Genomic DNA, 22,955 nt, shown 5'->3' with positions numbered 1-22,955 from the left:
CATGCCACTCATTGTCAGACATCAGCACCCAACCTATTATCTCTGAATGGGTACAAATCCCCCACAGTCACAGTCCAAAATCTAGTGGAAAACCTCAGAAGTTTTGAGGCTGTTATAGCAAAGGAGGGACAACTTATGAACAACTCATGAACAAATGCCCATGGTTTTGGTATGGGAGGTTCAGTATTCAGGTGTCCACATACTTTTGGCCATATAATGTAGCACTATGTGGGGTAAATATGATTCTTCTAGTACTAGTCCATTAGTATAGACAATAGAGATTTATGACTTAGTTTGTATAAATAATGGGAAATAAAATAGACTTAGGAAGAGATATCGAATCAGTGATGGACCATAATGTGTAGAAATTCACAAGCAAAGCACATGGGAAGTCAAGGAAGAGACAATATAGAAATGCCAGAAAGATGGGATTTCATTAAGGAAAACTGAGAGAAATTTAGTGAAATAAGTGATAAAATTTTTCAATATGTAAATTACAACCAAAGTATAGATAGTGTAAATAAGTCCACCATAAAGGCCACAGCAGAAGTACAACACAGCTGTTGCTAAATGAGACCACCATATAGAAAATCCTGGAAACTGCATGGAGAAATAATAATACAGTGAAGACAACATTGTTTGGATAAGTATTATCATTTGTACAAATTCATTAAATAGCAGAGTATTTTAAACATTTAAATACAACCCCAATTCCAAAAAAGTTGGGACGCTGTGTAAAACGTAAATAAAAACAGAATGCAATGATTTGCAAAGCTTGTAAACCCATGTTATTCACAATAGAAAAAAGTAACACTTACCTTTCCAGCTTTTTGTAGCCCCTGTCTCAACTTTTTGAGACATGTTGTGACCAGCAAATTAAAAATTACCTTATTTTTTTCCTTAAATTTTTTCAAACATTTGATATGTTTTCTACGTTCTATTGTGAATAACATATGGGTTTATGAGATTTGCAAATCATTGCATTCTGTTTTATTTACATTTTACATAGCATCCCAACTTTTTTTGAATTGGGGTTGTACATAAAAAAATAAACAGCCGTACAGTGTCAGAAACCACATACGCAAGTCTGTTTGACATTCATTTATTTGAAGGAAGTGTCATTTGCAAGATGCTAATTCATAGTCTGAGGCTTCTATAACTTCAAGTACTTTACTATTGTTGCTATAGGGCAACACTAAAGGAAGTAATACTCTGGATACCATGTGTCATGGCTGATAAAAAAAAAAAAAAGGTTTCTCCTAAATCATTTCTTTAATGTGTTTAGCATCTTGGTGTTTGGTATCTTATCTTCAACTGAACGTTTCTTGGCAAAGAGGTGATTTGGTTCCCTGCTGTGCAAATCAGGTTGGATCTTGAACATGGGTGCTCCCATGGGCCAGCGGAAGCCCTCAAGGCCATCCATACCAGTGGTACCATGACCAAGGTCTTGGGGACAGGGCTTCTTTTGCAGCAGCTGAAAGAGGGTGAGCATGTCAGAGTCTAGCCTAGCTACAAGCCCAGAGCGGACCACTTCCACTGTCTCCTCATCACAGTCCATTAGGCTTTGCAGTAGTGTGCTGTAGTACCTACAACACAAACAGTTAAGCAGTTATAACATTCAATCATCAAAGAAAATGTGGAGCATATTTTTAAGGATGAAAAATGCCTGATGTCAGACATTTGCTAAAATTACAGTGTTAAAGCAATGGTGTTTGTTCTTTGTGAACTAGGCTGCATAAAATAAATAGAAAATCAATTTCAGAATAAACCCCATAGCTTCACCAACTATAACACTGGTGTATTGCTAATTTAGTTGTACATGAGTCAATTTTCTCCATTCTCACCCAGGCTGAAAACCAGAAAAAAAATTGTCTGTTTTAATGTAGGTTGGATCAGCACAACAGGGTATGTTCTTTCTATTAAGTTTCTAAACTGTACTAAAATGACCACCTTCAAAAATTGCATTTACTAAATGTACAGTTGACTCAGAATATAGCCTAGAAAAATATGCAAGGAATGTCATATATCCAACATTAACAAGCATGCAAATAGCACCCCCAGTGGTCAGTTCTTTCCAAGGTACGTAGAACAGTAAATAGACCATATATAAAACATACTTATCAAGTTTTATGACGACAGTTCAGTGCTAGCTGTGTGAAATGCGCTAAAAGCTGATTGGCTGAAGGCAGCCATATTTTCAAAGTAATCAAATAGTGTTTTACAAATTCAGTTGCAGATTAGCTGAATGATGAAGCACACCAAATTTAAACTTAAAAGGACTTTTGGTTGAGAAACAACTAATTGACCCTAACTCTGCTCCCTTTCAATGACCACGCCCAATCCTTTGTAGATGTCTGCATATCCTTGTACTGAACATATCTTTTCAAGTCAGTTCAATTCCATATCACCAATCATGAATTCCATAACACCAATCAGATTTGAGTAATCCAGCTGTCTCCTTATAATTGATCGATGTATGACAGCCATGTTGTTTACAAATGACATGTTTTTGATAATTATTGAAGTTCACACTCTGACACCACAGTTGTGAAGATTGGCCAAAAATCTTAAGACTGTTTCACAAAAGTAGGTTTTGTATATTATGTAAATTATCACAAATTCAAGTGGCTCCAAAAGGCAATAAACACATTAAAATAAAAAATAATTTTCACTGTAGTGCTTATTTCCAAGGGATATGTTTGTTTTTGTGTGCACAAACATGAATACCACCCCCAGTGACCAATTTCACTGAGCCTCCATCAGATAGTAGAGGGTCCTAACCCAAATCTTCCACTCAAGTTTTGTGACAACACCCCAATGTAAACCCTGTCAAATCCCTGTTGAATACTGATGGGCCGATGGTGGCCATATTCTTCAAGTAATTAAGTTAGTATCAAAATCTACTTAGACAACCACAGATGCACCTTACCAAATTTCAGCTCGATCAGACTTACAGTTCCTGAGAAACAGCCATCTTTCTAGGGTTGTAACTGTATAACGGTTTCACGGTATACCGTGGTATGAAAACTGACAGATATCATACCATGTATATTTGCTTATCTACGGTGGTGAAAAAAAGCAACCAGATGGAGAACGCATAAGTTGGCCACATGCAGTGAGTATTCAATCACATCAGCCAATTAACCAATCATATGATTTGTTGAGGAAAAGTCACATGACTTTTTGGATGTGCATTGAGGAATTTATTCAGTAAATTTGTTTCCATTGTGTATGCGCATGTTTTTTAATTGAATATAAAAATGATCCACCTCAATTGAGTGCATTATTTGCATATGGTATTTCCATCCAGCATTCTTTTTTTTTTTTTTTTTTACCTCATTAGCTTCTCCTTTCATGCCTTTCAAGTTATGCACGAATCCATGTAAGAATTTGAGTTACAGCTGTTTGAGTAAATTAGTCACTGCATCATTAGAATTGATTGATGTGAGGTGGCCATATTGTTTACCAAGGTCAACCTGATTTGATCATTGAGCATCACACTCTGCAGAGTAGTTTGAGACCAAATTAGTGAAAATTGCAAAAATCCTATGATTAGTTCACAAAAGTAGGTTTTGCATATTATACAAATTAGCTAAAAAGTGAGACTGCATCAGCTACTAGTAGGTGCCTCCCTGAAACCATCATTCAAGTTTCATATCAATAGCTTAATGGTAACTCTGTCTTGTTAATCAAGATATTGCCAAGTAATCCAGCTCTGTCTCCTTAGAATTGACTGACGTGTGGCAGTCATATTGTTTATAAATCAACAATTTATCACAATATTGATAAATTGATGAATATTTATCAAAAGATAAATATTCATCAATTTATCAATATTGTGAATATCGGGCATATACTGTAGGGTAGTGTAGAGATATTGTTTTTGTGTGCAAAAATATGAATAGTGCCCCTAGTGGCCAATTTGAGTGAGAGCTCATCACTTGAGATACTAGTAATCCTGACCCCTTCTGCTCTCTGGACCTGCCTGGTCCATCCTGATGCCCTACTTCTGGCTGGAAATCTCATCAATTGGAAGTCACTTGCTGCTGCTGTTGAGGATGGAAACACTTAAAAACCATAAAAATGGCTTTGGACCTCAGTTAATCTGAACAGCTCTGCTATGATGGCTAGGACTACAATTGCTATGATAGCCTTAGGACTACAATTGCCACAAACAGTTTTGCACTCAAGTCTCCATCAGTGAACAGTTTCTAAGTTCAACAAAACAGACTTCACGTAAAAATTAATGAACTTTCCTGGTGACACAAGTGCACTATTTGACCATGTAGTATTAACAAATTTATAGAAGGGATTCATGTATTTATAATTGCACTATCTAGTGTCACCCAGATGAGGATGGGTTCTCTTTCGAGTCTGGTTCCTCTCAAGGTTTCTTCCTCATAGCGTCTCAGGGAGTTCTTCCTTGACGCCTCTGGCTTTTTCATTAGGCGTAAATTCAATATATATCCTGAATTTATACATTTCTGTAAAACTTCTTTGGGACAATGTCCATTGTTAAAAGCACTATACAAATAAAACTGAATTGAATTGAATAATATCATTATACCTGAACCTACCATTTCACAATGATAGCTCAGTGTTAACCCTGTCAAATGCCTGCTGAAAACTGGTCAATGGTGGCCATGTTATTTTAAGTAATCAAGTCATCATCAAAAATCCACTTACAAATTATCATATAAATGCAGCCTACCAAATCTCAGCTCCATCATACTTACTGTTCTTGAGGAAAAAGTTGAGGAAAACCTTGAGGAAAACCTTAGCTCTCATATGTATGGTCACACCCTACACTTTGCATATGATCTCAGATTCTTCATGTTGGTAACATTACAACATGAGTAAAGGCTTCATTTTTGTTATAGTAATGGATAATGCATATTTTTTTCAACTATAGCATCCTTATGCCTTAATTTAAGGCAAATATAAATTAATGAACAAAATGGACTCTACTGTGGTCTCTATAACATTCTCTATAATAAGAACTGCATCCCTAGAGAGACGATAAAGACTGTTCTCAAACATGAGGTCTTCATGTGCGGGTCATTCCATCTCAAGTGGTCCAAAACAGGTTGCTCAACCTGGTTGCCTGGACCACTCAACCATTTTTGGAGTAATTACCTCTATGTATTGGCATTGCAAAACCACTAGTTTTTTATTTATTTATTTTACATGGTTTAACTATGATGGCTATCCTTGTGTTATGACACACTACAAATATTGGTTATACAGCTGTTTATTGGAACCTCAATATCTCAGCTAAGGATGGTCCTAGCTCCTTGGAACAAAAATTGATCTCTAGAGCACATTCCAAGATACATAGACATATATAAACATTTTGCACATTCTTGTTCCTTAGACTTAAGTTTGTGCATACAGAACATTTCACGTTTGATACTTCACAAGAAAGTGCATTTCTTTTAAAAATTTCCCTTATTTTTGGGTCGAATATCTCTGGTGGGTTACCAGATGCAAACCTGAAATTTTCATAGAAATATGTCCTCTATAGTAGCATTCGGCTGTAAAAACTGAGACTTAAATACTCAATCTTCTTGAAGGCATGCTCCATAAAAATGTGCAGGTCCTATTAAATTGTAAAAATCAGGTTGATGCTCATTGTGATCATGTTTGATGTTCAATGCAGAGATCATAGTGGAAGTCTCATTAGCAAAGGACCAATACTCTTCGGCTAGTGCATCATAAAGCTGGCTAAAGCTGTTGTGTATTGAAGCTAGAAGTGTCTCTATAAACGCACATACTGTTCTGGAAGGGGGCGCTTAGTGGTTAGCATTTTCGCCTCACACCTCCAGGGTCGGGGATTCGATTCCCACCATGGCCCTGTGTGTGCGAAGTTTGCATGTTCACACACAATGGGTGTGTGAATGTGTATGTGATTGTGCCCTGCGATGGATTGGCACCCTGTCCAGGGTGTACCCTGCCCTGTGCCCGATGCTCCCTGGAATAGGCTCCAGGTTCCCCGTGACCCTGAAAAAGATAAGCGGTATAGAAGATGGATGGATGGATAGATGTTCTGGAAGGTGTTGTCCAGATGGAACTGAACTATCACTGAGTGGAGTAAGTCAAGTCAACAAGGCAATGTTTAATTTCTCAACCATAACATTGAAGATTATATTTATGTTTTTGGGGTCAAAATGTTTGATGTCTTTTGCAAGTGTATCAAGCTGTGGGCCTTTGCAGATTTCTTGAACCTGGTGATGGGCATGAGATCACTGAGATTCTGATGTAGAATCATAAAAACATGATTGGCATCTGCATGTAGAGGGCTGTGGTTTGTCCAACTCATCTGTAATGATAGAATGTTTTAGCTCACTGTGGAGGTGTGCCATGCATGTATGTTAAATTCTCAGTGACAGTGAAAGGATGTGTGCCATATTACTTGCAGTTTATTTGAATATGCTATTCCTTGGTGACCAGGGAAGCAAACCTGTTTTGTTCTGTCTAGGCACCAGAGGAGTACAACGATGGAGTTTTCTCAGTCCATCTTGGGAGGGTGAGATGTGCAGAGAAGGGTAGGAAAAATAATGTGAGTGAAGCCCTGCTGTATGTTGATCATGCTCAGAGCAGGAAGATGATAAAGCAGAATGGAGCCCTACTCAAGGTTATTGCTGGTGTCACGTCCCGAGACGTAAGGGAGTTGAGTACGGAAGCAGGTCCAGGAAAAGACTTATTTATTAGAGACAAAGGCAGACAAATCCAAATCGTAATCCAAAAATGTAGTCAAGACAGGCAAAGGGTCGGATGATCGGCAAACAGGCATAAACGGGGCAAAGCAGGAATCAGAGTCGGGGTCATAGAACACAGGGTCAAAACACAAAACAAGAAACATAAACTCGTACTAAGAACTTGGAGCGGAAAAACCAGCGTGGACCAAATGGACTAATCTAAAGTTTAACCTAACTAAATTTATCAAGGAACATAACACACAACGCATCTAACTATACTAACTAATCTAATACTCCGCGAGGTGTACAGGGACGCGAGCGGTATATATCCCGAATATAATCAGCGCTGAGCGCTGGCAGCTGAAAACAATAAAGCCACACACCAGAACAACAACCAATGACAAAACACGGAGAAGACAGAACAGAAACAAAACAAACGCACGTGTCCACAGTAAACAAGGTCACGGTTGTCAACATCCGAAGAGCATGCGCTCGCTGAGCACTCGTGCACGTAGCTCGTGCATGCACGCGCCCCCTCATCTCTCTGAGCTTGCTGCCAAAAGGGGAAATCGTGACAGCTGGGTTGAATAGCTCTCATACCCAGGAGAAAGATTTACAGTTAATTTAGTTTCTGCCACTTGGGCCCGACATTTCTTACACTCTGATTCTTCTACTTTATTGTAATTATTGGTGTCCCAACTGCATTTAGACTGGGTCAGATGTTCAAGTTTCTCATGCATAATATTGAGTTCTAGGTTGGACTTTCGGTAGAAGAGAAAGAATATTCTGCCAACAGCATCATAAGTTCTAACATTTTGAGGTCCATGTTGGATGTAGGATGCCATCTTATTTATTTTATCTTCAAAATCCTCCATTATAACAGTTCCCTCTGAAATTATTGGAACAGCAAAGCAAATTCATTTGTTTTTGCTGTAGACTGAAGACAACTGAGTTTGAGATCAAAAGATGAATATGAGAAGAGAATTTCAGCTTTTCTTTCCTGGTATTTATATGTCGATGTGTTAAAATACATAGAATATAGCACATTTCGTGTCAGACCACCCAATTTGTAGAGAAAAAAATATTGGAACATGTAACCGAAACATCTTTCTTGTTACCCTGGGATGTCCTGTTAGTCTTCACCTGTGAAGACTGCATTTGTTGTTAAAAAGGATAAGCAAGATCAGAGAGCTGTCTATGGGAGAAAAGCAAGCCATTTTGAAGCTGAGAAAAGAGGGAGAATCAAACAGAGGCATTGCACAAATATTGGTCATAGCCAGTACAACAATTTGGAATGTCCTGAAAAAGAAAGAAACCACTAGTGTACTGAGCAACAGATCCCAAATGGGTTGGCCAAGAAAACAACAACAACAACAACAGCTGATGATAGAAACATTGTGAGAGTTGTGAAGAAAAACCCAAAAATAACAGTCAGTGACATCACAACAACCTCTACAGTGCAGGGGTGAAGGTATCACAATCCATTGTTTGAAGAAGACTTTGAGAACAGAAATATAGAGGCCATACCACAAGATGCAAGCCACTTAGCAGCAGTAAGAATTGGAAAACCAAATTGGAATTTGCAAAGAAATACAGAGATGAAGCTGTATTTTTTTTTGATGCCACAAAAGTTCTGGAGCCAAGATTAACCTCTACCAAGGTGATGTGTAGAGAAAGAAAGGATCTGCTCATGATAAAAAAAAAAAAAAAAACAAGCTCATCAGTCAAGCATGGTGGGGTAGTGTCATGGCTTGGGCATGGCTGCTACTGGAATGGGCTCACTAATCTTTTCTGATGATGTAAGTGGTAACTGGTCTGCACTTATTGAGAGGCTTTTAACCTTAGCAGTTCTTCAAAGTGCTTTACACTGTTTTTCATTCACAAGGCGCTAGCCTGTCATTAGGAGCAACTTGGGGTTCAGTGTCTTGCCAAAAGGACATGCCGGCATGTGGACTGGGAATCAAACCGTCAACCCTATTAATAGTGGACAATTATTAGTGGACAATAATTACTATTATTATACCCCCTGAGCCACAGCTGCATGATGTAACTCACATTGGTAGCAGTAGAATGAATCCAGAAGTTTACAGGAACATTTTGTCTACCAATTTACAGAGAAAAGCATCCAAATTAAAATTGGGAGGAACTTTATCATGCAGCAAGACAACGATCCAAAACACACTGCCAACGAAAAAGTGGAAGGTTTTATACTAGCCAAATCAAGATCACCAGACTTTAACCCAACTGACCATGCATTATACCTTCTGAAAAGGAGAGTGAAGGGAGACCCCCCCCCAAAACAAACAATAGCTGCGTTTACATGGACAACAATCCACTCTTAATCCGATTAAGACCATACTTTGATTAAGAAACTACCATGCAAACAGCAATTTTTACTTACCTTAATCTAATTAAGGTCATAATCGAATTAAGCTCTAATCGAATTAAGACAGGTGGAGTACTCCTGTTTTAGTCGCATTATGGACGTGTATTACAGACATGTAAACACCTTAATCACATTATGAACATCGTGTGAGAGTTTTCACCGCATTTTGCAACAGGACACGATCACACACGGCAGTTTTACGTTTCATGGCGAACAAGAGAGTTCGGCCGCGTCCCAAACCGCATACTTTCCTACTATAGGCCTGTAGTGGGGAAAGATACATGTATCTCGGCTACTATATAGACGGTAATTACGCGGTTTGAGACGCAGCCCACAGCTTCAAGCAGTTGTCTATTACTTGTCTATTAGCACGTATAACATGAAAAATAATTAACTGTACTTAAAGCATTCGTTAAAAAAAACAAAAAAAAAAACCCAAAACTGTATACAGTACCATAACGTAGACAAACTGTATGTTGATATGTGAAATTCTGGGGGGACGTCAGACGGCGTGGCGCGGTGACGTAATGACATGGGCTGTTAATCTAATTATGTTCTAAAACATGTAAAACGGGTACATGACTGGAGTATTCTAAAAGCGACTCATGTAAACACTTTAATCACATTATTATCTTAATCAGAGTAAGGTCAATAATTAGATTACTGCTGTCCATGTAAATGTAGTCAATGACGGAAAGAGGCTGCAGTAAAAGCCTGGAAAAGCATGACAAAAGAAGAAACTGACAGTTTGGTGATGTCAGTGAGTCACTTGGATTTGTTTCTAGTCTGTTGTGAATGTGAGAATAATACAACTTGAGCCTTTGAAGCATCTGCATGAATGAGTGCCAATATGGCCTTTGAAGGAGTTTAACTACCTCATGTAGTGTTTGGTGCTGGAGAGTGGCGATGCAGTATGTTTTAGTTTATCTTCATGTGTATTTTGCACAAACGGTCCATCTATTGATTCACTTCCTGACATAGTTCAGTCAGCTTCATAACAAAGTTGAAAGCAGCTGTTTTGCATATCATGAAATGCTACTGGGTAGCACTGGTTGATTTTATGCCATTGGGATCATTACAATCTCAGATAAGAGGAAAAGTAGGCCTCCATTTTCGGGGTATCTGCAGGTATCCGCACTTCAAATTTAATACTTTATAATACCATATTCAAGAGATTTCCCAAAAAATTTAAGACCTGCACGTCACTTCCATCATGCTACACTATACATCGGCTATAATGGATTGTGTTCATGCATATACATCCATTTCTGGTTTTAAGTAAACTATAGCAGGGTTAAACTTCTATAGTGGTATATAGGAAACCAGAGCAAATATCCTTTTTGCATTGATATTTGACCTACAGTGAAAGAAAAACAATCCAGTATTTCCTTCCCATGACTTTCCAAGGGGGGAAAAAATATAGAGAAATGGAGTCAGAAGAGAAAAAGATGTCAAATTTACCATCACTCTCTCAGCAGCTGTATTAGAAACCCCCTCAAAGTAGTGTTTGCAAGGTTTTTTGGGGGGTAATTTTATGCCAGGGTAATGCGTAACAAGTAGTGTTATAAATTTACAGAATTTTTTGTAAAGAAGAAAATATATATATATATATATATATATATATATATATATATATATATATATATATATAAACCTTTGCTATTTTGTAATAATTACTATTGCACTGAAGAATACATTTTTTATTTAGGGTACAAATACAATAGTTATATATATGTGACTTTTATATGTTAGACCTTGTAGCTTTTATTTTGGCAGAAAACGGCAGGAAGACCTCAATTTAGTTGGCAACAGTTTAGAAAAAATTCTCATTCTTATTACCATTCAGGTGAAATTCTGTAAACCTCTGCCCACAAAAATGTTTAAGATTACGCTAACATAAAACCAAAGTGAATCTGGCACGTGTCATGTCCAAATGCAGATTAAAAGCGACTCAAACTCACAGCACAGACAGAGAGATGTGGAGTGGCATTTACTGTAAACCAAGCCGCTCTGAAACACCGAGGAGCCGCACACACTCAGAGCAACACAGTCACACGAGTTTACCATCTCAAAAAGCAAAAAGTGAAAATAAAATCTAAATCTGCTTTACGGTGTCGGTTCGATTGCATTTTTAAGACTTTTGAATTGTGGATTTAAGACATGCGGACACCCTGCTTTTGCAGCTCGATTGTGCATGGCAATCAGCCTAAGAGAGAGAGTTTCTTTCATGCAGGGCTGCAACTAGTGATTATTTTCATAATCGATTAGTTGGCTGATGGTGGGGGGGGGGGGGTGCGATTAATTGATTAATCGGATGGGGCGAGGCAAACTTCCAGTACCATTTTTTCATTTACTTTAAATTAAATCCACACACTGAGTGTTACAAATATTAACTTAAGACTAAAACTTTACACAACTATTTGCCCAATTATATAAGACCCCAAGAACCCAATACACACAGACACACACCAGAATATATTATTCATTTAGGACTGTAGTTTAATTCTGTGTTTTTTTTTCATCTATAAAAAGTTATATATATATATTATATATATATATAAAATTTATGCATTACTTTTTATGGATGCACAAAAAGCACTGAATTCTACAGTCCTAGCAATCCCTGGTTGATTGGTAGAACCTGTCATTCCCCAGTGATTACAAGTACCAGTAACAATTTCAATTACATTTCATTGTTGGTGTGACATTTAATTTGACTCTCTGAATTATCTTTTGTTTATTTTATCCATCCATGCAACACTTGAACTTGTCTACCACTCATAGGTTTTTGCAAACTATCATTTAATTTGTAAATAAATTTCAAATAAAATCCATCAATGAACGATTGTCAGCTCAACTAACGTGATACTTGTGAATGCACGCAAATAACAAAATTGATTAATTTTAAGACATCTCATTTGAATATATTTTGATACATTTAACAAAAAAAAAAATTTAAACATTTTTAAAACTTTCCTACGGACCCCCTGCAATTACACCACTGACCACCAGGGGTCCGCGGAAACACTGCACTAGACGCTAGAGCATATAACGCATAGGGTAAGTGTATAGTACGTCATTTGGGACACAACTTTAGTATTTACTCTCCGAAGCGTGCTTTCGAAACAGAAGTAACGTAATGAGTAAATGTACCGCGCAGACCAACTAATCGAATCTCGAATGAGATTTGTTGGCAACGATTTTCATAAGTGATTTTTATCGATTAGTTGTTGTAGCTCTACTTTCATGATTCATCCCAGCTGCCCATTGAACCCAGAGAGAGCAAACAAACGCTGGTGTAGTCTTTTGATGGATATACTCATCTTATATTTTTCCAGTTACTGTAAAAGTACTTTAATAAATGTGCACTCCCCTAGTTGAGGATACATGGTACCTAGATGTGTATAGTTCTTTTGATTAATGACATGCAAAAAACATTCCACACTGAAAAGCAAAACCTTCATTTCATTTTACAGAAGATGTGGATGTCCATATTATGAAAAATAAAAGACAAAAATCACTAGAACACAATCTATTATATGGAACATCAAGAGAAGGAAAAAAAATTAACACCTCCTGAGCGCAGTCAGTGGACAGAGGGCCAAAATTGACAGGAAATGTTTATAAACACTGGTGGAATCCTTACCTGACAGGATTGACTTTGTTATTAAGATGACAGTTGCTGTAAAATGATTTTTTTCCCCTCCAGGGTGCATATCATTAAGCAGACCTAAGGAAGCCCCTACCATGAGACTCACTACTGTGAGACAAATGTATTACTTTGTCCTTTGGTTAATATTTAGTATATTTTTGATGGTTTGCATCATTTAATGTATTCATGTGATTATTATTTGTTAAGGTGTTATTTTATTTGTTAATTGTAATTTAAACATGCATGCATTTTGTAAGTGTTTTGTATAATTTTCAATAAAATACATTTTGTAGAAATACATGTATAAATACATATATAAATGCAATTGTGTAATTATTTATGTTGTATAAAATTAACTTGCATTAATTTAACATGATTCTTGTAACAAACATTCATTTTTGGAATAGTTTTTCAAAGTACATTTTTAAAAACAACAAAATATACATTCTAAAATTGTACAACCAAACTTTCGATTTCTTTTTCTATTTTTTAAAATAAATTCTATTCAAATTCCTCACCTGGTCCAAAAATAATCATGTGTAGGCTAAACACAGAGTTGTGGCTGAGTCACAATGACCCAACCTTTGGGTAATAAGATCAACCCAATAATTAAATGCAGTGTGTGGTAAAGTATATTGATCCAATTGGATTACAAATTTACCCAAATTGGGTTATATTCAACCCAGCAGTATTTTTTACAGTGTTCCAACATATAATACATGTACTCCCCCTCCCGCCTCACAGCTGCTCAGCCCAGCACTGAGAGTGCACTGGCTTGTGCAACCCTCTAGTGGCTGGGGTGGGTTCCCTGAATGGGAATTGAACCCAAAACCCAGTGTTCCGTACCACTTATTAGAACCAACTGAGCCAACATTTTGTCAACATTCATTCAAATGAGATGTCAGTTTATAACAGGTCTTAATTCAATCAATAATTGTGCTGCTGTGTTGCTTGTGTTATCTTGTAAAAATATCCTTAAGGACCATTGATCAGAGATACTGACAAATTTATATTAGATTTACCTGTTTGGAAAATGTCGGGGCACCTGCACCACTTCTCCAATGGCATCAGAGTTTGAGCGGGCTACTCCACAGATGTCCAGTTTTTTGTAGCACTCCTCTTGCACTTCAGTAATCATTTTCTGGAAGGTGCCACAGCGGCGGATGGTCTGAAAAACCTTGGAGGTGATGCCATTGGTAATGCACTTGATGCTCTCCTTGAAAAAGGTCTTACCCTACATGAGATTCAAATACTTAGTCATTAAATAATTACTTCTCATATATTTAATCAGTCATTCAAGTATCATTCATTGTAACTCATACAGTAATTTACTTTTTTATTTTATTACCTCGGTGTTAAAAACTGCTGCTGCATGGAGAAAGATGGTACAAATGTCATGCATACCATCAGTGTCACAGGTAGAATTTTCGAGGCAGGAAAATGTGCTACAACCCACTTGTGGAGCACTGTTCACACAGTGGACCACTTCCGCTAGAACATATGAAATAACAACTTAAACACTGTTTAACAATACAAATTGTGTAATTCTGTGAGCAAACTGAACAAAATGCAACATATTTTGGAAACTAGATGGAATACTTACATGGACTGCTGACTGAGAAACGAGTTTTTCTTATTGCAGGTGCATACTGCTCTATTTCAAAGGCAGATAAAGCCGAGAGAAGGAATATGAGGAAGCCAGTTCTTAGGAGCATTTTTGTAACCCTGGACAAATGTGTCTTTTCCCGATTAAGGATTTAGACCTTCTTTTTCTGTTTGAGGCTAGAAGGAAAACACTGGTTTATAAAGCTTGCTCGTTTTAGATTAACAGGTCATTAATTCTTCTGGTTGCCTCCTCAATCAGAGATAAGTATCTCACAGGTAGGTCAAACCTAAACCTATCAAAAAACTTTCCATAGTCTCATAAATATTCATGATTCTTATTTAAGGTCTCTTGAGTAGTTTCCAGCGAGTCCAGTAAATCTGTTGTGCCTCCTTTTTGCCCCCTTTCAGAACTTCTTGATAAGTGCTTGCCCTGTAACATATATCTGTCTATATTATGACCTTCAATACATCTAAAAACAAAACAGTAATCTGGAGGTACATTTATGGGTTGAGTAGAGTAGAATTTGTACATTTCTTTACCCAGTGAACATTTACAAAAAGGTTCATTCCATTCCTAGTGCAGGCCCTAAGGTTAAGAATCCCAGACACTGGCAGGAATGCTATTTGACAGCCTAGGCAAATTACAAGAATGAAAAGCCTATCTTTGCATTAATTTGTTATTTTACCTCTGACAGGGTGAGATACGACTTTTTATAAATTGATTATGCCACTAACATTAATTGTGGAGTACATAAAATAGGGTTAATATGGTTAGCATTACAGTTTACTGAAGATTCTGAACAAAATACAAGCTGCCTATGTCATGGAATCTTCTTCAGCAAAAATAAAAACTTCTGAGTCTTGAAGTTTTAAGGTACAGCCACCATTTCGATCTCTTCTGCCGAAGCTTTTATCACAACTCCTGTTCACAGTTTGTGCAAGGTTTGCCACAGGAAATGACATTATCATTTAAATTAAGGAAATAAATGCTGACTAATAACAAAAAGAATTCTGTTCCCTACCTTTTCTGTTTTGGGTTTTGTACATTTGCTTCCAGGAATGTTGCTTTGTTTTGGGACTTGTGCATTTGTTTCCTGAAAACGTATGTTGTTTCAAGTTTTTGTAATTTTGTTTTCTCAAAATGCTACCAATGTATTTTGGTTCTGCTAATTTGGTTACCAAATAGTTTTTTGTTTTGTTTTGTTTTGCACTTCACCAACATCATAAGGAACAGTAAGTTCATCCAAACTTCTAAACAAATTTGGCCCTAATTAACAGACAGTTTCCTTTTGTCTCATGTATTCCAGTATAATTTGTAATGTATAATACATTATTACACACGTATAGCAAAATAGACATTGTAACTGACTTACGGGTTTCTCTTCTCCCTGGATGGATTACACAACTTTTAAAATCTCAGAACCCAATCTGGGGACCCAAGCATCAGCCAGGTGCATGGAGTGCTGTGTCCTGCACATGGTTTGCTGGCATCATTCTGTCAAGGATGCCCTTTGCTTCCAGATGCCCAACAGCAACAAGTTTGATACCTGCTAGGAAGATCGGACTGCAGCTGTCCTTGCTGATGCCACCCAGGTCTGTCAACATGCGCAGCACTGATTTTATGGTCAATCTTCAAATTCCCCCTGTATCTGCCATGTGTGGGGGGAAAAAAGGAGAACATCTCACCTGTGATTAAAGCCCAACAAAAGTTGATTTCAATGTGTCGCAGTGTTTGACCAAGGCCTCCTGTGAAACTGCATGAATTTTAGCTAAACACAAGAAAGCTTTTGAGGATGCAGAAATTCTTGTTTTCTGGCCTCAGTTGAACAATTATATGCCAACATCAGCAATAAGAGCGCAATCCTGAAACAGAAAGAATGATTACAGCTCTTTACACAACCAAGAGGGACTGAGATGATGGCTGAAGATACCGTGCAACAGCTAACAGAGGATATATTCATTGCCTTTTGCTTCAGTTTCTCACTGGATGAGAGCCCAGATGTGTGGTGATGCACAGCTGTGTTTGGGTTCATTTTCCCAAGGAAAAAACTTTTAGTGAGAAACGGCTGGCTTTGATACCATTGCAAGGACAGAATAGTACAAGTGCTTGACAGTTTACTTGACTTTTTTATTTTATTTATTTATGTATTTATTTATTTTTTAACCAAGAATAATTTGAGTTTGTTAAACCTAGCATTAATATGTACTGTGTGTCAAACATGCAAGAAAAAGAGAATGAACTCATTAGACTGATGAAAGCGCAATGTACCACTTAGGCTACCAGTAATTACATCTTTCAGCTGTAGTCTGTGGAAAGCTGATAATAGGATTATCATATATTAAAATGTTCTGTTGAACTGTCTAAATTAAATTCACTAGCTTAAGTAGGCTACAGCAATGGACTTAATCACACAAGCCAATGTTACACCAAAACAACCAACTATCTAACTCAATTTGAACATAATTTGATAAACAAACTTGAACATTATCAGGGCAAATAAGGCACCCAGGCCCGTTGCAGGTGGGGTGCGAGGTCCTGCTAATTTACATATTGGAATTGAGACACAGGAATTTCATTCTTAGAAGCAGGTTGGGTCAAAAACAGTTATATATAAAAAAAAAAACCCTACAATATTACAGGCCAGGTGCGAGGCGCTGTTTGGTTGCACACTTGGCACAGCCCACACAACGGCTCTGATGGCACCACACCGTAACTCGTACGTAAGATTATCTTATTTATTATAAAAAGTTCGGTTAGGTGGACACAGTAAACTTACCTCACTAACACTTATCGCGATTAAAATGAACTGACTAAATTTGTGAGTTTGTCCTTGCATGTCCTTGCATGTCTCTCGCATATGACGCACAGGTTTTTGAGCTTTCTCTGTTACTACCAACGGCAGGCAATAAACGGGATGCCCTATAAAACAAAAAATAAAAATAAAAAAGAAAGAAAAGAAAAGCTGAAACATGATTGGTTCCTGAATTCACAACAACAGCAAATACAGTTCAGACTACAAATAAAACATTTTATTTTTTATTATATGGGTTGTTTTCCCCCTCATCCGACTCTGGTCCGTTCCGCACCAATTTAACCCCTGATTACTGCAGCATACCATTACCTTAATGGTGACAGCGCACTTGCCACAACACGAAATGACAAAAACATAATGCAGGACAAGTAATTTTATTATTCCTAGGGAATAATAAAAATTAAATTTTAAATATATAGAGAAATAAATCCTGAACCAACATCCTACAAACAAAGCAACATTCAAAGCTACAAACACAAAACCTTACTCCCACCTGAAAAAGTTCAGCCTCATACAGATATAAAGTAACGCTGTTACTGGAATTCATGCTGGTCTATGCTGCTTTCCCCCCAGTAGATAGGCTACTACTAGTTCTACCGCGATGAGACGAGGCGGTGTATCATTTTACTTCAGTGTTATTGCCTGCTGGATTTTCAGTTTGTAGCTGGGCTGCATGCTACCTTCACAGGAGTTGGATGTCGCAGAGTATCATAAGTAACCTTTCATAGTCTCACAGGACTCGAAAATAACTTTTTTACTTGGTAGCACCAGCAAAAATTTTGGAGCACCCACCGAAAATTAAGAAGCAAAACAACTACAATTAATCATCTTCTTTTATTAATGTCTACGGGATGTTTATGCATGACCTGTGTATTTTCAGTTCTTTGCTTTTGTCAAAATTTTATACAAAATTTGCCATGCTCTCCTCCAAATTGACAGTAAGAACTCTGTTTAAACTATATGTCTTTCATTTGTATCTTTCATGTGTTTCAGTTCAATTTCAGTCACAATCTTTATACAATTTCTTGTTACTTTTTTTCTTCCCGCGGTTAAAACATAGATTGAGTCATTACATGAGAGATGGTGAATTTCATAAAGCAGTACTCTATTTTTTAAAATTTTGTCTGATGTTCATTCATGTTTATTTTTCAATAAAAACGTATATTTAAGACAAGGAGATGACCCATTTACACGCGCTTCTTGCTGCCGTTTTGAGTCAGCACGCGCTCTACCACACTCACGCACCACATAGAACCAGACATTTAATCATGGGCGTAACCACGCATTCTTTGGGGGATCGTGTCCCCCCCCAAGGTTGAGGAAATACCAATCTGTCCCCCAATATACAGTACAAAATATTTTCTATATATCCCCCTTTAATGAACTCTGCCAACGGATTTGTCTTTTCTTCATCCATTCTATTTATTTATGTCTATTCCTTTTTAATATATTTCTGTTTGTTAAGGAAAATAGGTATGTGCCCCCTCTTCAATGGTATACTTGGTTGCGCCCATACTCAACGCAAGTTCGTTGATATATTTTAGCAGCTCAGTCTGTAAGAAATGGAGACAGCAGCCAAGCGCAGCAGAACATGCAAGCTTTTTTCAGACAATAAGTAACTAGTTACCTAAATAGTAGGTAACCGTAGCTTAGTATAGAAGGCATCATACCATGGCTTGGTTTGTTCTTAAGAACGTCAATTAACTTTTGATATTTGCACACCCACGAAGTAGGCTAGGCTAACGTCAGTTCCAGTTTTTGACCGTTAACGTTACATTCACTTGCATATCCTTCCGCCGAATTCGTTGACCCTCACGTTGTGACAGACTGTTAAATGCGAGTGAAAGTGAGGAAAGTTGCACAGCATTTCGTTCCTTTACACTACATTTGGGCTAAGGACAACTAAGTGATTTTACAAATATAAGGCTCAGCATAATGCTGAGATGTGCTAGCTTGGCAACAAGAGATATGGAACTAACGATAGAGATATGGACCAGGTGGGTTTAATTCAAACTTATTTATTAAAAAATTCCTCACCAATCATATTCAAGAGTAGATACTGTTCAGTCTGTAAATATAAAATACGCTGCCGCTCTCCTTCACTAACTCTAATTCACTTAATTTAAACTCACGGTTGCCAGATATGACTAGAAAAGTCAACTCCAATTTCCATGTTTTGATTTAATCCCCCCAAAACACAATATTATTAGCAGACATGGACACTGTATTGGGGGAACCAATCTAAAGTTGATCAACAAACACAAATAAAACTACTACAATGTAAAGACAGAAAATGTGTTTAGTTATAAATAAATCATTTAATATAAAAAAGATATTATATTAACTTCATGAAATATGAATAAAATGAGAAATGAAATAATGTTTAATTATTATGGGTTGCATTTAATAAAAATTTGACATTAAGTTTAGTAAGCTATTTCCTTAGAAAGCTATTAGCTTTTTTCCTAATATGGATCATTTTTGTGTTAGTCTACTTTTAATTACTAATTGTGTTACTCTACATTTTATGCTTGCTTATTTATCAATAAACCAACAGTATCTCATTGATATTATTTTAACTCAATTAACAGTGACCACGAGCAGAGAGCTTACATTTAACTGTTTATGACAGACCTCCTGATTAAGTTTAAACAAAAAAAAGATTGGTATCTGGATCGGTATCGGCTGTAAAAATCCTGATCGGAGCATTAGTAATGAACACCATTAAACTAAAGTACTTCGCATCTGACAGGTAAATTAACTCACCAATCACATCCTATATGAGATTATTCAGATATATACACAATATACACAGAATGATTCGAGAACTGACTCCAGCCAAGAACCATGACAGCGGAAAATGTCTAATAGTGTAGCTTTAAATATATTTAAGAGGAGCAGACTTCAAACACTGAACATTGATGTTTATTGTATTTGTTTACAAGGTGGAACAGGTTAACAGTTGTTGTTTTTTGTATACAGTCTGTATAATTAACTGAAAATATTAAATTTTATTTATCAGAAGGTAAATTGTCATGGCTCACACTATGTTCCTAAATTCTGTCATAATTGACCAGCTCAAGTTTTCTCATGCCTACTTGTGTGTTATATTGTGGCATGAGAAAACTTAACAAATGTGAAAATGCAATAAAAATGTGTTGTCACTAAAATCAATTAATAATCGTGATAAATAATTGAGATCTGAATATTGATCACACACACACACACACACACACACAGTTGCGGCTCGAAGTTTACATACACTCAGCATGGACATAAATGTCATGGCAAAATTGAGCTTTCAGTAATTTCCTTTAAGTTTTCTTTTTCTGGGGCAAAATGACTGTACAACATACATCTTTAATTTTTTTTTTTTTTAAATTTTTTTTAAGAATTTGGTTCACAAGTTTTAATTCATTTGGGGTTTTCTGTAATCAACACAGGACTAAAATTATACATACAGGGTCAGAAATATACATACAAACTAGAGATGCACCGATACAAAATTTCTCAGCCGATTATTCAGAGTGAAATCAGTCAATACTGATAACCAATACCGATAGTTCTGCCTTTTATCCCTTCTTTTAAATTAATAATAATTAATTCCACAACTATGAAGGAAATGCAAATAAAAACTTTATTCTCTCCATTTCAACAAGTTGCTTGAAAACGGTAATAGGTCTAATAAACAGAAAACACATTACTCAAATTAACATTAATACATGAAGTAAATTCTGAAGATTAAAATAAGCGTGTTAGGAAGCTGGGGTCAGAGTGCAGGGTCAGCCATGATACAGCGCCCCTGGAGCAGAGAGGGTTAAGGGCCTTGCTCAAGGGCCCAACAGTGGCAGGCCACCATTGCCCCACCAATTTTCTTACCTTTGAGGATGATTCCGTTAGTCCGTGAGAATTCGTCTGTGTAATTCCAGAAATCAATGATGTTTGCTGGACATTGTCTCCTTTCCCCAGGCCATCCTTCCAGTATTAGCTTTCTGAACAGGATGAGCTGGTTGTCTGTCTCGGTCTCATTTGTTGCAGCTTTGCATCACTGACAGGTAGCCTTTTATACACCATGTGAACCTGCATGTCCACTCCTTTACGGAGATTGTTGTTCTCTGTAGCTATGATTTCTTTGAGAGGGTGGCAGTCACAGGAATTTCCTTTCCTAGATGGTGTGTGATGGTGATGTCTAGGGATGCACCAATACTGATACCAGTACTCAGGTGTTGGCCCGATACTGTGCTCATGTACTCGCACTCGTACTTGTAAAACTACCCCGATACAACCGCAATGATACCACTTTATGACAACATGACATAGCCTAACCTCTCGTCAGTTGAGCAGGTTGTTGGACGAGGAGCAATGTCAGCAATTTGGAGATATTTTAAGATATGTGATGATGATAAAAGTAGAGCAGACTGCAAACTATGCTCTGCTAAACTGTCAAGAGGAGGGGTAAAAAAATAGCTCATTTAACACAAGCAATTTGATTAAACATCTAAAGAACAAACATAACACCGAGTGCAAAGAGTTTGCTAATGCTAGCAGCGGGAAACATCAACAACCAACTTTGCAGCAGACGCTGGAGAAGCGAGAGAAAACAACCCACGGGCAGTAAAAATAACAGAAGCTCATACCCAGTTCATTGCTCTTGATGACCAACCATTGTCAGTTGTAGATAATAAAGGATTTCGTCATCTTCTTGGCGTACTTGAGCTGAAGTATGAGATTCCCAGCCGCCACCAAATTACAGATACCGCATTACCAAAGCTGCATGACTTGGTGAAAAAGCACATCAGGAACCTGTTGCAGGACATTCACCACTGAATCAGCTTCACCACTGATATTTGGACTAGCAGTGTCAGCCCAATGTCTCTTATAAGTTTAACAGCACAGTGGATTGATGAGGATTTTACTCCCTAGAGAGTCGTTTTACAAGCAATGCAGTTCAGGGGTTTGCACACTGGCCAAGCCATAGCAGGTGCGTTTGATGACATGCTTCAGATGTGGGGCATTCCGAAAAGTGTGAAGTACTCATATTGGTACTTGGTATCGGTAAGTACCCAAATGTAAGTACTTATGGTATCGGTGCATCCCTAGTGATGTCATATTTCTGGAGTTGCAAAATCATTCTTCGGAGTCATGGTGGGGCTGCAGCCGGTGGGTTTTTTCGTCACTGACTCAAGTGGTTTGTTGTCAGACTCCACTAAGACTTTTTGGCCATATACGTATTGGTGAAAGCATTTGCAGCTGAACATGTCCGCATAGAACTCATTCTGAGCATAGCTGCGTTTACGTTGTGTTAGCCATCTTGATGCGTAGCTGATTTATTTGCCGTCTTGTAGCAGGAGTGCACCAAAGCCGTATTTTGATGCGTCCACTTGGAGGTGAAGCTCTTTTTGTGGGTCGTAGTATACTAGTACTGTTATTACTGGCTAGTACTAGCCAGGTTTTCTGTTCTTTGAAAACCATAACCTTGATTATATAAAAAATTCAATTTTACTGGAAACGTTAACATCTTAAAAGACAAAGTTTCAAATAATTGAGTTAGAAATTTTATAAATAATGTTACATATCCCCCAGCTAGATTTTTTTGGTCATCAATATTTGGAGATTTAAATTGGCATAAGGGTTTGAGAATTTATCCTGTGAAACATGTATTGGAACATTTCAAATTGAATATTGATTTCTCAAGTGAATTCTGTAATAATGAAAAATAAACAATTTTTCATTTATCCTTTCATTGCATTTACGAAAAGATGTTTTGGGTTGATGTTGAAATTTTTATTAAAAGGAAACTT

General features: G+C 37.2%; 1 protein-coding gene across 1 annotated transcript; it reads right to left on the bottom strand.

The window, feature by feature from the left end:
• Positions 1 to 1,053: 1,053 nt before the first annotated feature.
• Positions 1,054 to 14,752, bottom strand: stc1l (stanniocalcin 1, like). The gene is made up of 4 exons (XM_053644735.1): positions 14,340 to 14,752; positions 14,085 to 14,227; positions 13,759 to 13,970; positions 1,054 to 1,586 (listed from the first exon to the last, which is right to left on the bottom strand). The coding sequence occupies exons 1-4, from the start codon at positions 14,449 to 14,451 to the stop codon at positions 1,265 to 1,267; spliced, it is 789 nt and encodes a 262-aa protein (XP_053500710.1). The 5' UTR covers positions 14,452 to 14,752; the 3' UTR covers positions 1,054 to 1,264.
• Positions 14,753 to 22,955: the final 8,203 nt, after the last annotated feature.

This window comes from Ictalurus furcatus, chromosome 16 (assembly GCF_023375685.1).
Source record: "Ictalurus furcatus strain D&B chromosome 16, Billie_1.0, whole genome shotgun sequence".
Lineage (NCBI taxonomy): Eukaryota > Metazoa > Chordata > Actinopteri > Siluriformes > Ictaluridae > Ictalurus > Ictalurus furcatus.
The sequence above is the reverse complement of the archived record's forward strand: the minus strand, read 5'-3'. Positions and strand labels throughout refer to the sequence as shown.

Coding starts and splice junctions, on each gene's coding strand:
- stc1l (XM_053644735.1), bottom strand. CDS start 14,451: ATGCTCCTAAGAACTGGCTTCCTCATATTCCTTCTCTCGGCTTTATCT. Junction 14,228..14,339: donor TTTCTCAGTCAGCAGTCCAT/GTAAGTATTCCA, acceptor CATATGTTCTAG/CGGAAGTGGTCCACTGTGTG. Junction 1,587..13,758: donor CCCCGACATTTTCCAAACAG/GTAAATCTAATA, acceptor TTTGTGTTGTAG/GTACTACAGCACACTACTGC.